The 14,999-nt window shown below is 42.9% G+C and overlaps 1 protein-coding gene across 1 annotated transcript in view; it reads left to right on the forward strand.

The window, feature by feature from the left end:
- The window catches only part of LOC132407330 (centrosome-associated protein 350-like), a 171,492-nt gene that overhangs the window by 72,903 nt on the left and 83,590 nt on the right, over positions 1-14,999 (forward strand). Inside the window, exons 9-12 of the mRNA XM_059993673.1 lie at positions 4,735-4,872; positions 6,827-7,560; positions 9,601-9,683; positions 13,848-14,542. Coding sequence (XP_059849656.1) covers positions 4,735-4,872; positions 6,827-7,560; positions 9,601-9,683; positions 13,848-14,542 — 1,650 coding nt within the window. The remainder of the gene's footprint in view (positions 1-4,734; positions 4,873-6,826; positions 7,561-9,600; positions 9,684-13,847; positions 14,543-14,999) is intronic.

Below are 14,999 nucleotides of genomic sequence, written 5' to 3' on the forward strand. Positions count from 1 at the left end.
CTTGAAGTCGCATTAATAATAAGATAACAATATCCTATTAAACATCAACAAAAGAAAATACCTTAATCAATCAAGTCCATATGATTATATATGAAAAAAAACAAAAGTAATCGTTAAAAGAAGAAAAAATTTGAAAATATGTGAAAAATATATATTGAGAAAAAAAAACACTAAACTAAACTAACATGGGCAATAATAATAGTTTACAAGTATATGATAGTGTCAAAAAACTCCAGAACTCCATACCTGAACATGAATAAGCAGAAAGAAGGTCTGGAAAAGGCCAAATTAATTCATATGAAAGTGTCGAATGAACGGTCTCCAAGTTTCTTCAAATTTAATTGATGAGTCAAAAATAGTGCTTCTAATTTTTTCCAGGCTCAGATAAGAAATAGTTTGAGAAAACCACTGGAACGTGGTAGGAGGATTTACTTCTTTCCAGTTTTGTAATATAGACCTTCTGGCCATTAATGTTACAAAAGCAATCATTCGTCTGATTGAAGGGGAAAACTGATTACCATCCTCATTTGGTATGCCAAAAATTGCAGTAATAAAATGAGGTTGTAGATCGATATTCCAAATTGAGGAAATGGTAGTAAATATGTCCTTCCAATAGTTATGTAAAGTGGGACATGACCAAAACATATGGGTCAATGAAGCCACTTCTGAATGACATCTGTCACATTGAGGGTTAATATGAGAATAGAATCGAGCAAGTTTATCTTTAGACATATAAGCTCTATGTACAATTTTAAATTGTATTAAAGCATGTTTAGCACATATAGAAGAGGAATTGACCATTTGTAAAATTTTTTCCCATTTATCTGTTGATATATTATATCGAAGTTCTTTTTCCCATTCTTGTTTAATTCTAACAGATATTTCTGGTTGTATCTTCATAATCATATTATAAATAAAAGCTACTAATCCCTTCTGACAAGGGTTTAAGGTAAAAATCAAATCTGCAAAATCCACTAAAGTTGAATTAGGAAAAGATGGTAGAACTTTATGAAAGAAATTTCTAATTTGTAAATATCTGAAAAAATTAGATTTAGGTAATTTAAATTTGTTGGAAAGTTGGTCAAAGGACATCAAAGTATCTTCAAAGAAAAGATCACGAAAACATTTTATACCTTTCTTTTTCCATATGTTAAAAGCTTGATCTGTCCAGGAAGGTTTGAAAAAGAAATTAAGTAAGATAGGGCTACCAAGAAAAAAGTTTTTCAAAGTAAAAAACTTAGGAAATTGAAACCAAATTCGTAATGTATGTTTGATAACAGGATTAGATATTTGTTTATTAAATTTAACTAAATCAGCAGGAAGACAAGAACCAAGAACAGAGAATAGAGAATATCCCTTTACCTCATTACATTCCAAATTTACCCACTGTGGGCACAATGGTGAATCCAAATCTAGTTTCCAATACATTAAGTTACGAATATTATTTGCCCAATAATAAAATCTAAAGTTAGGTAAAGCTAAGCCACCATCTTTTTTAGATTTTTGTAATTGCCTTTTACTTAACCTAGGGTTTTTATTTTGCCACACAAATGAGGAAATTTTTGAATCAATGTTATCAAAAAAAGATTTAGGAATAAAAATTGGTAAGGCTTGAAATAAGTATAAAAATTTCGGTAAAATCATCATTTTAATAGCATTAATCCGACCAATTAATGATAAAAATAAAGGAGACCATCTTGTAGTAAGTTGTTGAATTTGATGAAGCATAGGTAAAAAATTCAGTCTAAATAAATCTTTATATTTCTTGGTAATTTTTATACCTAAATAGGTAAAGTTATCAGTAACAACTTTAAATGGTATCTTATCACTCAATAAAGTTTGTGCATTTAAGGGAAATAATTCACTCTTATCTAAGTTTAGTTTATAACCAGAAAAACTACCAAATTGAAAGAATATTATCAGTTAATCTTCCCTCCCTCTCTCCCTCCCTCCCTCCCTCCCTCCCCCCCTGCACATCCACACACCTGCTGAGTCCCATTCCCTCCACTCCCTGACGCACCCTCTCATCTTGTGTCTGAAATGTTTGAGGCCCTGTGGGAATACAACCTCTGTAATTTTCAACAGCCAATCAAATGTCCAAGATGTCCACATGAATCCAGTTCTGGGCATTGTGTGCAGCCCATCCATTTGTTTCTCCACCTCTGGTGAAATCCAGACACTTGGATGTTGTTACCTGATCTATAAATTGGTGTTATTTGCACACTAGACTGCAACCCAGTAACCTCTCCTAAGCTTCCCAATTCCAAAGGTTTTGATTTTAAAGCATAAAAGTAGCTTACAGTCCACCTACCCTTCACGCTGAGTTGGGGCCCTATCTCTGTCTTTCCAGTTCACTCACAGTTATTCACCCATACCAGTACTGTCTAGCTGGCCGGCGGTGTCGTGGCATCTGCACTGGACTTCGAGGCAAGGGCTCCCGGGTTTGAGTCCGTCCGGCCAGCTCCTTGCACGCTTTCCATCCCTAAGATCCATAACTCAGCTTCATAAGAAACAGACAAAAATGCAAAAGAAACAGCAAAGCTCAATGTGCCACAAGGTGCAAAGAGGAACAACACACACACACACACACACACACACACACACACACACACACACACACACACACACACACACACACACACACACACACACACACACACACCACAAGCCTCCTGCCCACGGGATATTTTGTGCCATGGAAGGCACTCTGCAAATAGAATGTGCTGTTGACTGATGCTGAGTTTGGAGTGCAGAACTGCTGATGGAGGTGGAGTAGAGCTGAGCCTTCAGTGGGAGAAGGGAAACCAAACGGAATTGCTTTCTTCCCCTGGAGTAAGACACTGCACAGGATGACGGCGTTTTGACACAGTGTTGGTGGTTCGTGTGCTGTAATATCCAGAGACTGTAAGAAAATCACATGCTGACCACAGCACATTCAGAGTACCTGGACAGCTTTGGAGAGGTCAAAACAGGAGAAAAATGGGGAAGGTTAATCTCAGAATATAATCTATTGATTGGCAGCACAGAGCATTATATCCCTTTTGTGTATTCCAGCCTTTCTGTGCTGCTTTGAAATGCATTAAAATTATTTCTTCTAACAGATTGCAGTTGCAAAAAAAAAATGCCAAGCTCTCCCTCTGAGACCCTGTGGTAAGGCTATGACACGAGTGGCATTTATCATTGTAACTGCCACTGTCAGAGTGTTTTTATTGGTCGTTTGTTTCTGTCAGGCATGATGTCAGAGCAGCGTTGCTCAAAGATGGATTGCAGTTCAGAGGTCACATTGCCAGTGCCACAGGATTTAATGGGAGCAATCATAGAGTGGTTTTTTTACATTTTGGTTTTGCAGTTATATGACAAAGTTGTGAGTATTTTTTTATACTTTCTGGACTTGGCCATTTATTTTAGTTTGATGTTTGGTTACTGATCCAGTTGATAAGGATGTCTCAAAGTCACCTTTCCTTCCTCAGTTGCTTCTTGCTGCCGGCATGGCAGTATTAATGCTGCCTCCTTTCTGCCCCCCTCGGAGACACAAACACAAGAAGTTCTGCAGGTGTTGGAAATCTACACCACTGCCCACAAATTGCTGGAGCAACTCAGCAGTTCAGGCAGCATCGGTGGAGGGCAATAAACAGTTGACGTTTCAGGCTGAGAGCCTTCATCATAAGCTTCAGCCTGAAACGTTGATTATTTATTTCCTTCCATAGATGCTGCCTGACTCGCGGAGTTCCTCCAACATTTTGTGTGTGTGTTTGTGTTGCTCCCACCACAAATTGGGTTTCATCAACCATCCAGGCTGCAGTCTGACCATCAAACCCATTTTCTATTCACTCTCCTCCAGAACTAAAACCTTCCATTGCCTGTATTCACATTCCTTCTACCTCCCAGGATTTCGCTAAGGCGACAGAAGGAAAATATTTCCTCTGTAGAAGCCCTGGACAAAAGGATATAACTGCATTAGATGTGGGCACTTGAGGGGTGATGTTTGGGCCAATGTAGTTCAAACAATTCTTGATCTGAAATATTAACTGGTTTCTCTTTCCACAGAACTGATTTGAATACTTGCATCACTTTCTGTTTTTGCTTCACGTTGTGAAATGTGAAACCTTCCAAAACTGTGGTCTGACACCCCCACCGCTCAAGAAAAATATTGACATCAATGAGCAAGCTTTTCTATAAACCTGGAAAGTGCTGGAAGCACCCCACAGGTCATGTGTATCCCACTGATTGATCAGAAACCCCAGTGCAGTCTCTTGCTTGGTTTGTGCTGCTTGACCTGTTGACTGGTTCTGCCACTACTTCAGATTTCCAGCATCTGCGTAGTTTTGGATTTTCAATTCCTGAGATCTTGCTAGCTGAGGGCCTCAAGAGTTATGTCCTGGTACAGGTCAGGCTTGTTTGAAAATCCACACTAAATATCATTGGAAGATTGCTTGGAGTGTGGTGAATTGTTAATTCCTTTAATATATCTCTGTCGGTGCAGTGTACAAATTAAGAGAACGAGGGAGAGATTACTCATGAAATATTTATTGCTTTTTTGCTCCAATTGTGCTGTAAAAATTGTGTATAACTTAAATTTGTTCTTCTTGTGAATGCTACTTATGTGATGCGATGTATCTGTGATGCTGCTGGAAGTAAGTTTTTCATTGGACCTGTGTATATATGTATTTGTTAACTCAACTTTAACTCAAATATATTTCCAAAGCTAGTTCCTGCCTTTTCTGTCTGTGCTAGGTTCATCCTCTTCTGATGTCTTTTCATGGAAGCAAGGCCAGAAGCTGATAAGAATGATACTTGGTCCACCCCCCAAGCGTCAACAGAGTCCAGCCGCAACTCCAGATACCAATGATCGCAACAGCCAATACCTTTCAGGTGACCATCACAACGGTCTATACATAAAATCAATCTCTGTATATATATATATAAGCTATCTTATGCATTTATATTTATTGTGTTTGTTTATTATTGTGTTTGTGGTTTTTTGGTGCTGCATTGGATCTGGAGTAACAATTATTTCATTCTCCTTAACACTTGTGTACTGGAAATCAAAGTAAATCAAACTTATTATTAAAGTACATCTATATCACCATATACTACCCCGAAATTCATTTTCTTGTGGGCATACTGAATAAATTCACAAAATAATAACCATAACAGAATCAATGAAAGACCACCCACTGGAGAGCAGAAGACAACAAACTATGCAAATAGAAAAGAAGGAATAATAATAATAAATAAATAAGCAATAAATATTAAGAACATGAGATGAAGTGTCCTTGAATGTGAGTCTGTTGACATTAAAGAGTCTTGAAATTTGAACTAATAAGTTACTTTGTCTACTGGTGAATTCGTTAGTGGTTTACCTGTTACAGATTTAGTGACTGTTGATATCTTCATCCTTGGCAAGCGTTATTCCTCATGTTATTTTTATTTCCCTGCTGTATGAAGCTTTATTTTGTTTTTTTTTAATATAAGTGTTGCAATTGCCTTCAGAGCTCTAACTGATATATTAATATGCCAAATGACTTTGGCAGTCTTTGACCTGTTTCAATTGCTACCAAAAGCAGGGTAAGGCACTCCTTCCCTCCGCTAGCCTGCAGGTCATCCTTGGGCAAGGTGTAGCACCTGTTTAGTCACGTGAGGCCATGAGAGCAGCTGGTGTATTGTCGCATGAGCAGCTGGTACATATCACAAGTCCTGGATTATGCAACAACTGACACCAGGCAGACGGTGTCAAGAGCATTGATAATGGCTGGGGTCGCCTGACTTGTAAAGCCACTGCCTAGAAAAGGGCAATGGCCAATCACTTCTGCTGAAAAGTTTGCCAAGAACAATCATGGTCCTAGATAGACCATGATCATTTACATCATATGGCATGGCACACAACAAATGAACTAAGTAGTGCCCTCCATTAAAGAAGATTTCTTGGGTTCTAAAAGACTAACATATAGGAGCAGAATTAGACCATTTGGCCCAGCAAATTTCCTCTGCTGTTCATTCCTGACTGCTTTTTTAAAGCCCCATTTTTCTGCTTTCTCTTTTAATCCCTAATCATCTTACCAAGCAAGAGGTAATCAATCTTTGCCTTAAGTACGTACACCCAATGGCTTGGTCTCTTCAGCCATCCTCGGCAATGAATTTCACAGATTTAACACCCTCTGACTGAAGAAATTCCTCCTCATCACAGTTTTAAAGTGATGTCCCTTTATTTTGAAGCTGCTCCTTGGATCCAAGATTCTCCAACTAAATAAAACATCCTCTGGTTTGTACATCAGACTGATGCTATGAAGTGAATGGGAATGTTCTGTCTGCTTTAGTTTTACGTGAAGTATCTTCAATGCCATCAAAAGCATTCAGCAACTACTCACAGTTCTCATTCACAGGGGCCACAAAATATCCTGCTGAATGCTGTATCAGCAAGTAAATTGGTATCCCTCTGAGTCTGCAGAGAATGCTCAAATTGGTGTTGAGAATTGCTTCTCAACATCATTCTCAATGCACTGAGCAGGTTAATTGGAGGGATATTTATCCAGCAGGTATGAGGTGGAGATTTGTGTTGGAACTTCCCCTACTTTGTGTGTAGTATATAGACCCTGTATAGAAATTTTAAAAATCTGCTATTAATGTAGGAATTCATGTTATGATATATTTAATCCTTTTATTGATATTTTGAAGAAGCAAGTACTCTCAACCCTGGAAACGTTCTCCCTTACTCACTCTCCACTTCTGTTACAGGTGTTGTGTTACTGTTTTACATTTGCTGCGTATTGTGCAGCACTTAAATATAATCTCTGTTTTGTTGTAAATTTCTTGTTTAATAAAACAGGTGAGAAAGTAAAATACCCCAAGGGATGTGCAAGATCACCATCTTTTGAAAGGAGTCCCAGGCGAAGACTTTTTGCGGCAAGTGAGGATGGTCAACATGGTAATTGCACAGGAACGGGGTCATTGGACAGTTCACAGCCAGCTGTGGAGGGCATGCAGGTAAATAGAACCTTACCCGGTTTACAGTCTGGAAAAACTGCTGGGATGAACCTGAACTTCACCTGGAAGATGGGAGATGACAACGCAAACGTGGAGGGAACGCGTGAAGATGCTCAGAAGAACCTTGCTACTCCTAAGGGGGACAAGCATGAAGGTGAGGATGGTGGCCCAAAACACTGGCGCACTCACACATCAAAAAGTTGTGCCGTGAAATGGAAACCCTATTTCGGAGTTCAGAGAAGACCTTTGCCAGCAGGGCACAGAGTAGGTTCCCCCAGCCCAGTGCAGAACAAAGCTGAAGTGGAAAAGCAGGAACAGCAGGCTCGGTCCCCCGTGGCTCGGAGTTACAACGCGGATGAGGTCCGCAAGTACATGAGCAGGCAGGTGGCAAAGCGCAAGAGGAAGGAAAGTGAAAGGAAACAGTCGGTAAAGCAGGCCATGGAGATGAAGAAGAAGAGGCTGCAGGAGGTCTATAGGAAACAGAAGGAGGCTGTCTCCAAACAGCCAAAAGGGAGGCAGAAGGCCACTCTGCCTGTTCACCACTTTGTGGAAGGATATAAAAGTTCTGCACAGCCAGTAAGTTCCTACCCCTCGTGCACAATTTCACCATTATCTAATTTCACTAACTGAGCGTTGATCGGCCTCTGACGACCTCAGAGGCCACCAGTTTGTGTTGAGAACACAGTTGTTTCCCCAATTCCCTGTCTGTTCTGCGTGTGACTCAGTTTCCCCACCAATGTGTTTGACCCATTGGGCTCTCTGAGGTGAATCTGCATGTTCCTGGCACCGATGGCCAAGATGGAACGTGCTGGTGTGTGCTGACACCATCTTCCTCGTCCTTGGTCTCCCTTATCTACCAGCAGCCCAATGGTGCCAGAGTTCCTTGGGGCGAGTGCTTGTTCTAGCCTTGGTTGCTCTTTGCCCCCACTGAGTTATTCTGGAAGTTTATTGACTGAATTCTTTCCCTGGCTAAGGACAGATGGAGGCTTCCTACTCATTCATTAGCTCACTGTTCTGAACAGGACAGATCTTCCCTGTTCAGCATAGGTCCATCTGACAAACACACTGCCAAAATTCCCATGGAATTCCCTTGGAACTAGGCTATGCACCATCCAACATCAGTCCCAATGATTTCCATGGGCAATAAAAGGGAAAGGTGTATAAAACCAACGTTCTCAGTGGTTATGTTAATTAAAATGTGTCCCTTTTACTATTACCTGGATCTGAAGTGCCACTGGGAGGTATTCTCTGAGAGCGAAGTAAAAAATAGGTAGACAATAAACCATTGAATGGCCCCTGTCCTTCAGTAACTTAGACAAAGCCATAAGAAACACACAAAATGCTGGAGGTACTCAGCAGGTCAGGCAGCATCTATTGGAAGTAAATAAACAGTTGACATTTCAGGCTGAGACCCTTCTTCAGGTGGGGGGGAGATGCCAGAGTGAAAAGGTGGGGGGAGGAGAAGGAGGTTAGCTGAAAGGTGATAGATGAAGCCAAGTGGGTAGGAAAGGTAAAGGGCTGGAGAGGAAGGAATCTGACAGGAGAGGAGATTGGACCATAAGAGAAAAGGAAGGTGAAGGGTGCCCAAGAGGAAGTAATAGGCAGGTGAGAAGGGTAAAAGGTCAGAGTGTGGGATGGGGGGGGGGAGAAATTTTATACCAGATGGAGAAATCGATGTTCCTAAGTTTTATGTAGCGGAGAAGTCACAAGTCAGTTTCTGATTTCCATACTGTCCTGTGTTGGCTCGGGACAATGGACATGGGACAATAATGTCTCGTCCAGGGGTTACTTCGTGGGTTGATGCATGGGAATCCCGTCTATTCTGCCATTCGCTGCATCTAGTGATGTTCATCGCACTGGATGCTGACTCCTACCACTGCCATCCGAGTAAACACACAAAAGGCTCTGCAGATGCTGGAAATCCAGAGCAGTACATTCAAAATACTGGAGGAACTCAGCAGGTTAAGCAACATCTAAGGAGAGGAGCAGACAAATGACGTTTTGAGCCAAGAAGGTTAAAAATTCCTCTCCCTAGATGCTGCCCGTCTGCTGAGTTCTTTCATCAATTTGTGTGTGTTGCTGCCCTAGTACTTCAAGTGTTGTGGGGTGGCTGGAGATGTTTGAGGATACAACTGCTTTCATTGTTGGACAGTTAAGAGCAGATTTATAAACTTGGATTGTATTTTGGATGCAAAAGAATAAGTTGTGATCTAATTGTTCAGGAAGGTTAAATGATTCTGTAAAGGGAAACTATTATTTATGGTGGGTGACTACAGAAGTGTTACCTTAAAATTAGACTTTGTCGAAGTGTAATATCAAAAAAAAATTCATGATGAAAATCTATAGGTTTCTCATTCAGCCAGCCTCTGACATAAAACTTCAAGGTAAATTGTCTTTTCAATTACATGTCACATGACCAAGGTGAGCCAATGGTGTTGAAGTAAAGACAACTGCTCTACCTGAATGGTGGAAGAGACAGGATGACCTAAATATCCCTCACGGAATGGTGGCTTCACTGTGATCATACCTTCACTTGGCCAAGCACCTGGGAACTCTGTGTACTGTGTTCTCATGCTGGGGTTTGCAACTGATTACAGGACTTTTTCCATCCTTTAGGGAAAGAGCTTGGGCTCAACTCAGCTGATGAAGGATCGGACACCAACAAGGGGCAGGCCAGAGTCTGGAGACTTGGAGAAAAGGTAGAGTTTGCTAAAGCCATGTCAGCAGTTAAGATATAATTGTCTTAGTACCCAGCTAACAGGTTATAAGATGTATCATTGGCTGTAGGAACGAGCCAGAGAAATGAGGACTGTGTGGTCCATGATGTTGTGTTGTGTAAGTTTACAATGCTTCAGATAGCAGAAGGACGTGAACAATCTTCAGTATTGGTTGAGGGTGAGGAATGGTCCAATAGCTCTGAGAATGGTGATGGGTTTAGGATCATGATCTTCCAACTAACTTTCTGTAGCCCCCACCTTACCAAATCACGTTCTGCAGATAAGTCCTGAGGGAGCCCTGTTACCTCTCTGCATGAACATCACCATTTCATGAGTCAGTGCTTTTTTAATTTGAATGACCTCCAATAAGTTTTATAAAGGCTGGATGTTTTGTCTCATTTCTTAGAGGATTGAAAGCATCACACTTCATTGAATTTCACATTTCCTTATGAAATAGGAGACCTATTTCAGCCCAACTAATCTATGCCAACTAACAGAGTACTCCCATTACCCAGTAATCTTTCCTGTCATCTATATGCCACATTATACTTCATCCCTGATGAAGATGGCAGAGCTTGTCATCGAAACATTGGTTAAAATCTACGTCTGTACCTGGCTGGAAGCCCAAGCAGAGTTTATTCATAAACTGCATGCATTCCCATCAACTGACCCCTGATTCTATTTTTCACCTACATACTTCGGTAAACTTGACTTCAGAATCTCATTCACCTTTCCCCTGGTTAATTCCACGTTGTTTGCTGTTGCCTGTTCTGCAACAAAGTCTAAGAGAGCAGGCAATTTGCTTTTCCCTCAAAAAGCTTCTGAGTTCCCATCAACGGAAATTTTCAGAACTGGACTGAATATATTTTTGGTAAGCAAGAATATCTAGGAATATGGAACCAAGGTGGGAGATGGAGTTAAGATGGCAGCTGGTGCCTCTCACCTCTAGTGACCTGGGCTCAATTAGTGCTGCCTACGTGGAGTTTCATGTTCTCCCTGTTTCCTCCCACATTCCAGTGACCATTCTAGCTGGTAAGTTGATTGGTTACTGTAAATTGCCTCTATTCTGTAGCATTGGGGAGGGCAGAGTGGGTGGGATTGTTTGAAATTAAGAAAAATGCAGAAAGAATAAAATAGGATTAGTTCAGGACGAGTGTCACACTGACTTAATTGGCCAAATCACCTCTTTCCCTGCTGTTCCATTCTATGTTAAGACATACACCAAGCACAGGTGGTTGTGAAATAGAAACATAGAAAACCTACAGCACAATACAGGCCCTTCAGCCCACAAAGCTGTGCCGAACATGTCCTTATCTTAGAAATTACCAAGGGTTAACCATAGCCCTCTATTTTTATAAGCTCCATGTATGTATCCAGGAGTCTCTTAAAACAGAGCCCAAAGGCTGCCTGTTTTCTGGTGGAAATCACCAACAGCCTGTAATATTGTAGATTATGTTGCCATGCATTTTGATTGTTTGTGGAACTGGGCTGAGATGCCCAAATGGTTCATGTCAAAGCAATGGGAATCCACAATGCATGTCAGGTCCACGATGGGCCAAATGCCTCAGAGCCAATGAAGCTTTTCTGCAAGGTTGTCTCTTCAGTGGGGGAAATGGCACCCAAATGATCAAGTTTATTGTTATCTGACTGTACATATATACAACCCAATAAATCACCATTCCTCTGGACCACAGTATATATATATGGTGCTATACATATATCACACACAACGCATAAACCAAAATATTGCCGTAAATAAGTTAATAAAATATAATCCAAAATGCAGGTTGTGCACAGCACAGGTAAACAGTTAACAGCACAGTAAACAGCTTGCTGTCCTAGTGACAAGACTTTGGCGATGCAAATTTTGTTAGTCTTACTATCTGAGGGAAGAAGCTGTTACCCAATTTTGGCATTCCTAGTCTTGATGCTCCTGTACCTCCTTCCTGACGGTAGTAGGTCAAAGAGATTGTCCGCAATGAGCTCAATAATGGTGCTATACTCAACTAGAAAAAGCCCTTAACTCATGGCCCGTTGAGCCATGGCCACAGCCTTCAGATGAGTCTATTGGGTAATAAAACTTCTGTCTGATTTAATTCTCTTTTAGCTGAAACTTCTTTACCTTGCCCCATGACTATAGAGCACAATTGTTGAGAGTCACTCGATGAAGCAGGTACTGAAGCTGTGACTGACTTGTGCCTCGGTGTAGCACACCAGACTCAAATGGGCGGTAGGTCAACTGGAGCAGGGGGACAGTTTCAGGCTGGATAGTGTCAACCTCTCCTCATCCCTCAGCTTCCACACCCTCATCCCACAGTATCTCCTCCTAGCTCCTCACCTCCTGTTATCTCAGTGCCACCCCCCCACCCTCTCCCCTGTTATCTCAGGGCCTCCCCACCACCTGCCATTACCTCAGGGGCCCCCACCTTCCAATACATCGGGGGCCCTCCTCGCCTCTCATTATCTCAGCCCCCCCCCGCCCACTCCTGCATCCAATTATACTCCATTTCCTCATACCCCCTCCCACTCAGGTCTTTTGACCAAATGGTTTGTCCTGACATGATTCCTATCTAACTTCATCCGGTCTGCCCGCATTTGGCCCATATCCCTCCAAACCTTTCCTTCCCTGACCACACCTTCTGCCACCACCCTCCTCACGATACAAAGTCACACACTTCCCAGCAAATCCATCTCCTTCCCTACACACGCTTCTACTAACAACTTCTTTTAGAGCTTCCCCAGACTCTTTGAGTATGGGGGGTGGTTAATGCAATGGGGAATAGTCCAGCATTAAAAAGTTTAAAAAGAAGAAAGGTCTCTGAACCTTCATCGAGCTCAGCTGAGCAGGGGTTTCCAGTGTAACCCTGCCACACTGTTCACAGCCCGTTATGGAAGTGGAGAGAAGGACCAGGAAGGGGATGGAATGGGGATCTATCAAGGACAATTTGATCTCTCCTCTCGGACTGAACAGAGGACTAAGTTCACCCACGCTGAGGTGATTACTGGGATCAATAGGTAGTTTGAATTTCCCCAAATGGGGATTTACAGTCGAGGGAAACGGGTGGAACAAGCACCTTCGGGGGTGAGCGCAGAAACTGCCTCTTCCCACAGGTAAATGGAAAACTGGACCTCACTGCCAGAGCAGTTTAGTGCTCTGAGTGGAAAGCTTCAAAAATGGGGACCAAGTTTACTGAGAGTGCTTTTGTTTGACTTGAAGGGAAACTGACAAGGAAAGAGGGTGGAGTTGATCTATTTCTGACTGAAAGATGGATCAGAATGGAGGGGTTGATTGGTCACTGCCGTTCCAGTGAGGCAGCTGGGCTCCCTGATTGTGGATCAGTGGTACCAGGACCCTGGCTGCATTCACAGTAATCCCCTTCTCCAGTCAGGGTGACGAGTCTCTGATGCGGCTCAGATCCTTCTGATTTTCTCTGACGGAGATCCTCCTGATCCTTGCTCTCTGCGACAGTAACACAAGAGATTCTGCAGATGCTGGAAACCCAGTGCGACTCATACAAAATGCAGCGTCTATAGAGAGAAGTGAACAGCAGATGTTTCGCACCGCGACCATTTGTTAAGACTGGGTCTCAGCCTGAAACATTGACAGTTTATTCCTCTCTGCAAAGGCTGCCTGTCGTGCTGAGTTCCTCCAGCAACTTGGGCGTGTTGCTCCTTGTGATAATGGCCAGTACCTTTATCCACATGGAGGGAACAAACTCCCAAAAGAGTACCATGACATTTGGGGGCTCAAAACCTTTGGGCCTGAGCCGATCCCAAGAACCCTAGCCAAAATGGGGAATGGAAACACTCTGCAGATTAGGCAGTACCTGTGGAAAGAGAAATGGAGTTCATGTTTCCAGTTGAGGACCTTGGGTCAGAACTGCAACATAGTTATTTTTTCTCTTTCTCAATTCTGACCGAGTTCTCGATATGAAACGTTAACTCCTTTTCATTGATGCTGCCCAACCTGTTGAGTGTTTCCAGCATTCTCCTCTACAGTTTCCAACATCTGCAATTTGTTTGACGTTTGCAATTGAAATGTAATGCAGCAGCAATTTTACAGTATAATTCTAGGCAAGGTAATTGTTCTCTGACTAAGCTCTGCTGTTTCCTGCATGATATCAAGACATGTATTTTGTTCCCAAGTGGGTCACATCGACAGGAGCTGAAAAACCTCATGGGGTCATCACGTAACTCACTGCCTAGCCGGTGTAACCCACTGAGAGTTCAAGATTTGGATCCGCTTGCTTATTCACCAAAGCCATCTTCCCCCTCACCAATCACCAGCCGATCCCTTGCAGCCCACGAGCAGGAGCCGAGCTGCAGCCCCGCTCTCTGCATGGGTTCTCAGTACAGGGACAGGCAGCAGCGCTTCGAGGCCCTTCGCTGCATGGCCACAGCCCTCAGCAGCCGCATTGAGAATGAGGCAAGGAGACTGGGAATGGAGGCAGGGATTCTGCTGTGTTCTGGAGGCCGAGACAGCTCCCAGGAATGGAAACGGGGTGGTTTGCATGGTCCTGCCCAACCTGATACTGCAGCCATGTTGGCTCCGGGCAATGGACCAGAGAGGCAAGGTGTGCCAGGTCATTCCCTGGTGACGTCGCCAAGCCTGCCCAATGCTCTGCACAAGGATCTAGGTCGAGTGGAAGCTGACAGACCAAAGGACAAGCATGCTGAGAATCAAACTGACCTGGAAGTGAAAGAACTCATGGATGAACTTCTGCGTAGTCCCTCATCTCAGAGTGATGACTTCCTGTGGAGCGACTCTGAAACTTGGTCAGAGACTGAACTCGTCTGTAGCCCCAGGGAGTCAAGTGACGGACTGCTGGATGAAGACGAAGGTAGGACAAGTTATGTACATGGGCCCCGGCTGCTGTCTCTATTTTCCAGGCACAGTTCCATTGTTGTGCTTTGTGCCCTCCGTTTTTAATTTCTCTGCCCTCTAATCCACTTTCCCCAAGCTGCTGAGGGTGTTGCAGACTTTGGTGTTTGTACACACACCATGCTGACTTATTGGTCATTTTGGAGGGGATAGACCTTGAAGACAGGGGTTGTGTGCAAGTCTAAGTCAAATGGGAAGGTGAGGTGGGCTGGCAGAGATGTAGCCCCGTCTGTGAATCCACTGGGAAAGCCCAAGGCCCGATTCTGCATTGCAGACCTGCCCAGATGAGGCCACCAGGAGGTTGGAAGGCTGTCTGCATATGCAGTGAGTGGGAGGGAGGAAGGGGTCTTGATATGCTCTTGCTTTGTTGCTGTTGTTCTGTCATTATTGCAAGCATGTTAAATTGGAGCCAGAAT

Source organism: Hypanus sabinus, chromosome 18 (assembly GCF_030144855.1).
Source record: "Hypanus sabinus isolate sHypSab1 chromosome 18, sHypSab1.hap1, whole genome shotgun sequence".
NCBI classification, from domain to species: Eukaryota; Metazoa; Chordata; class Chondrichthyes; order Myliobatiformes; family Dasyatidae; genus Hypanus; species Hypanus sabinus.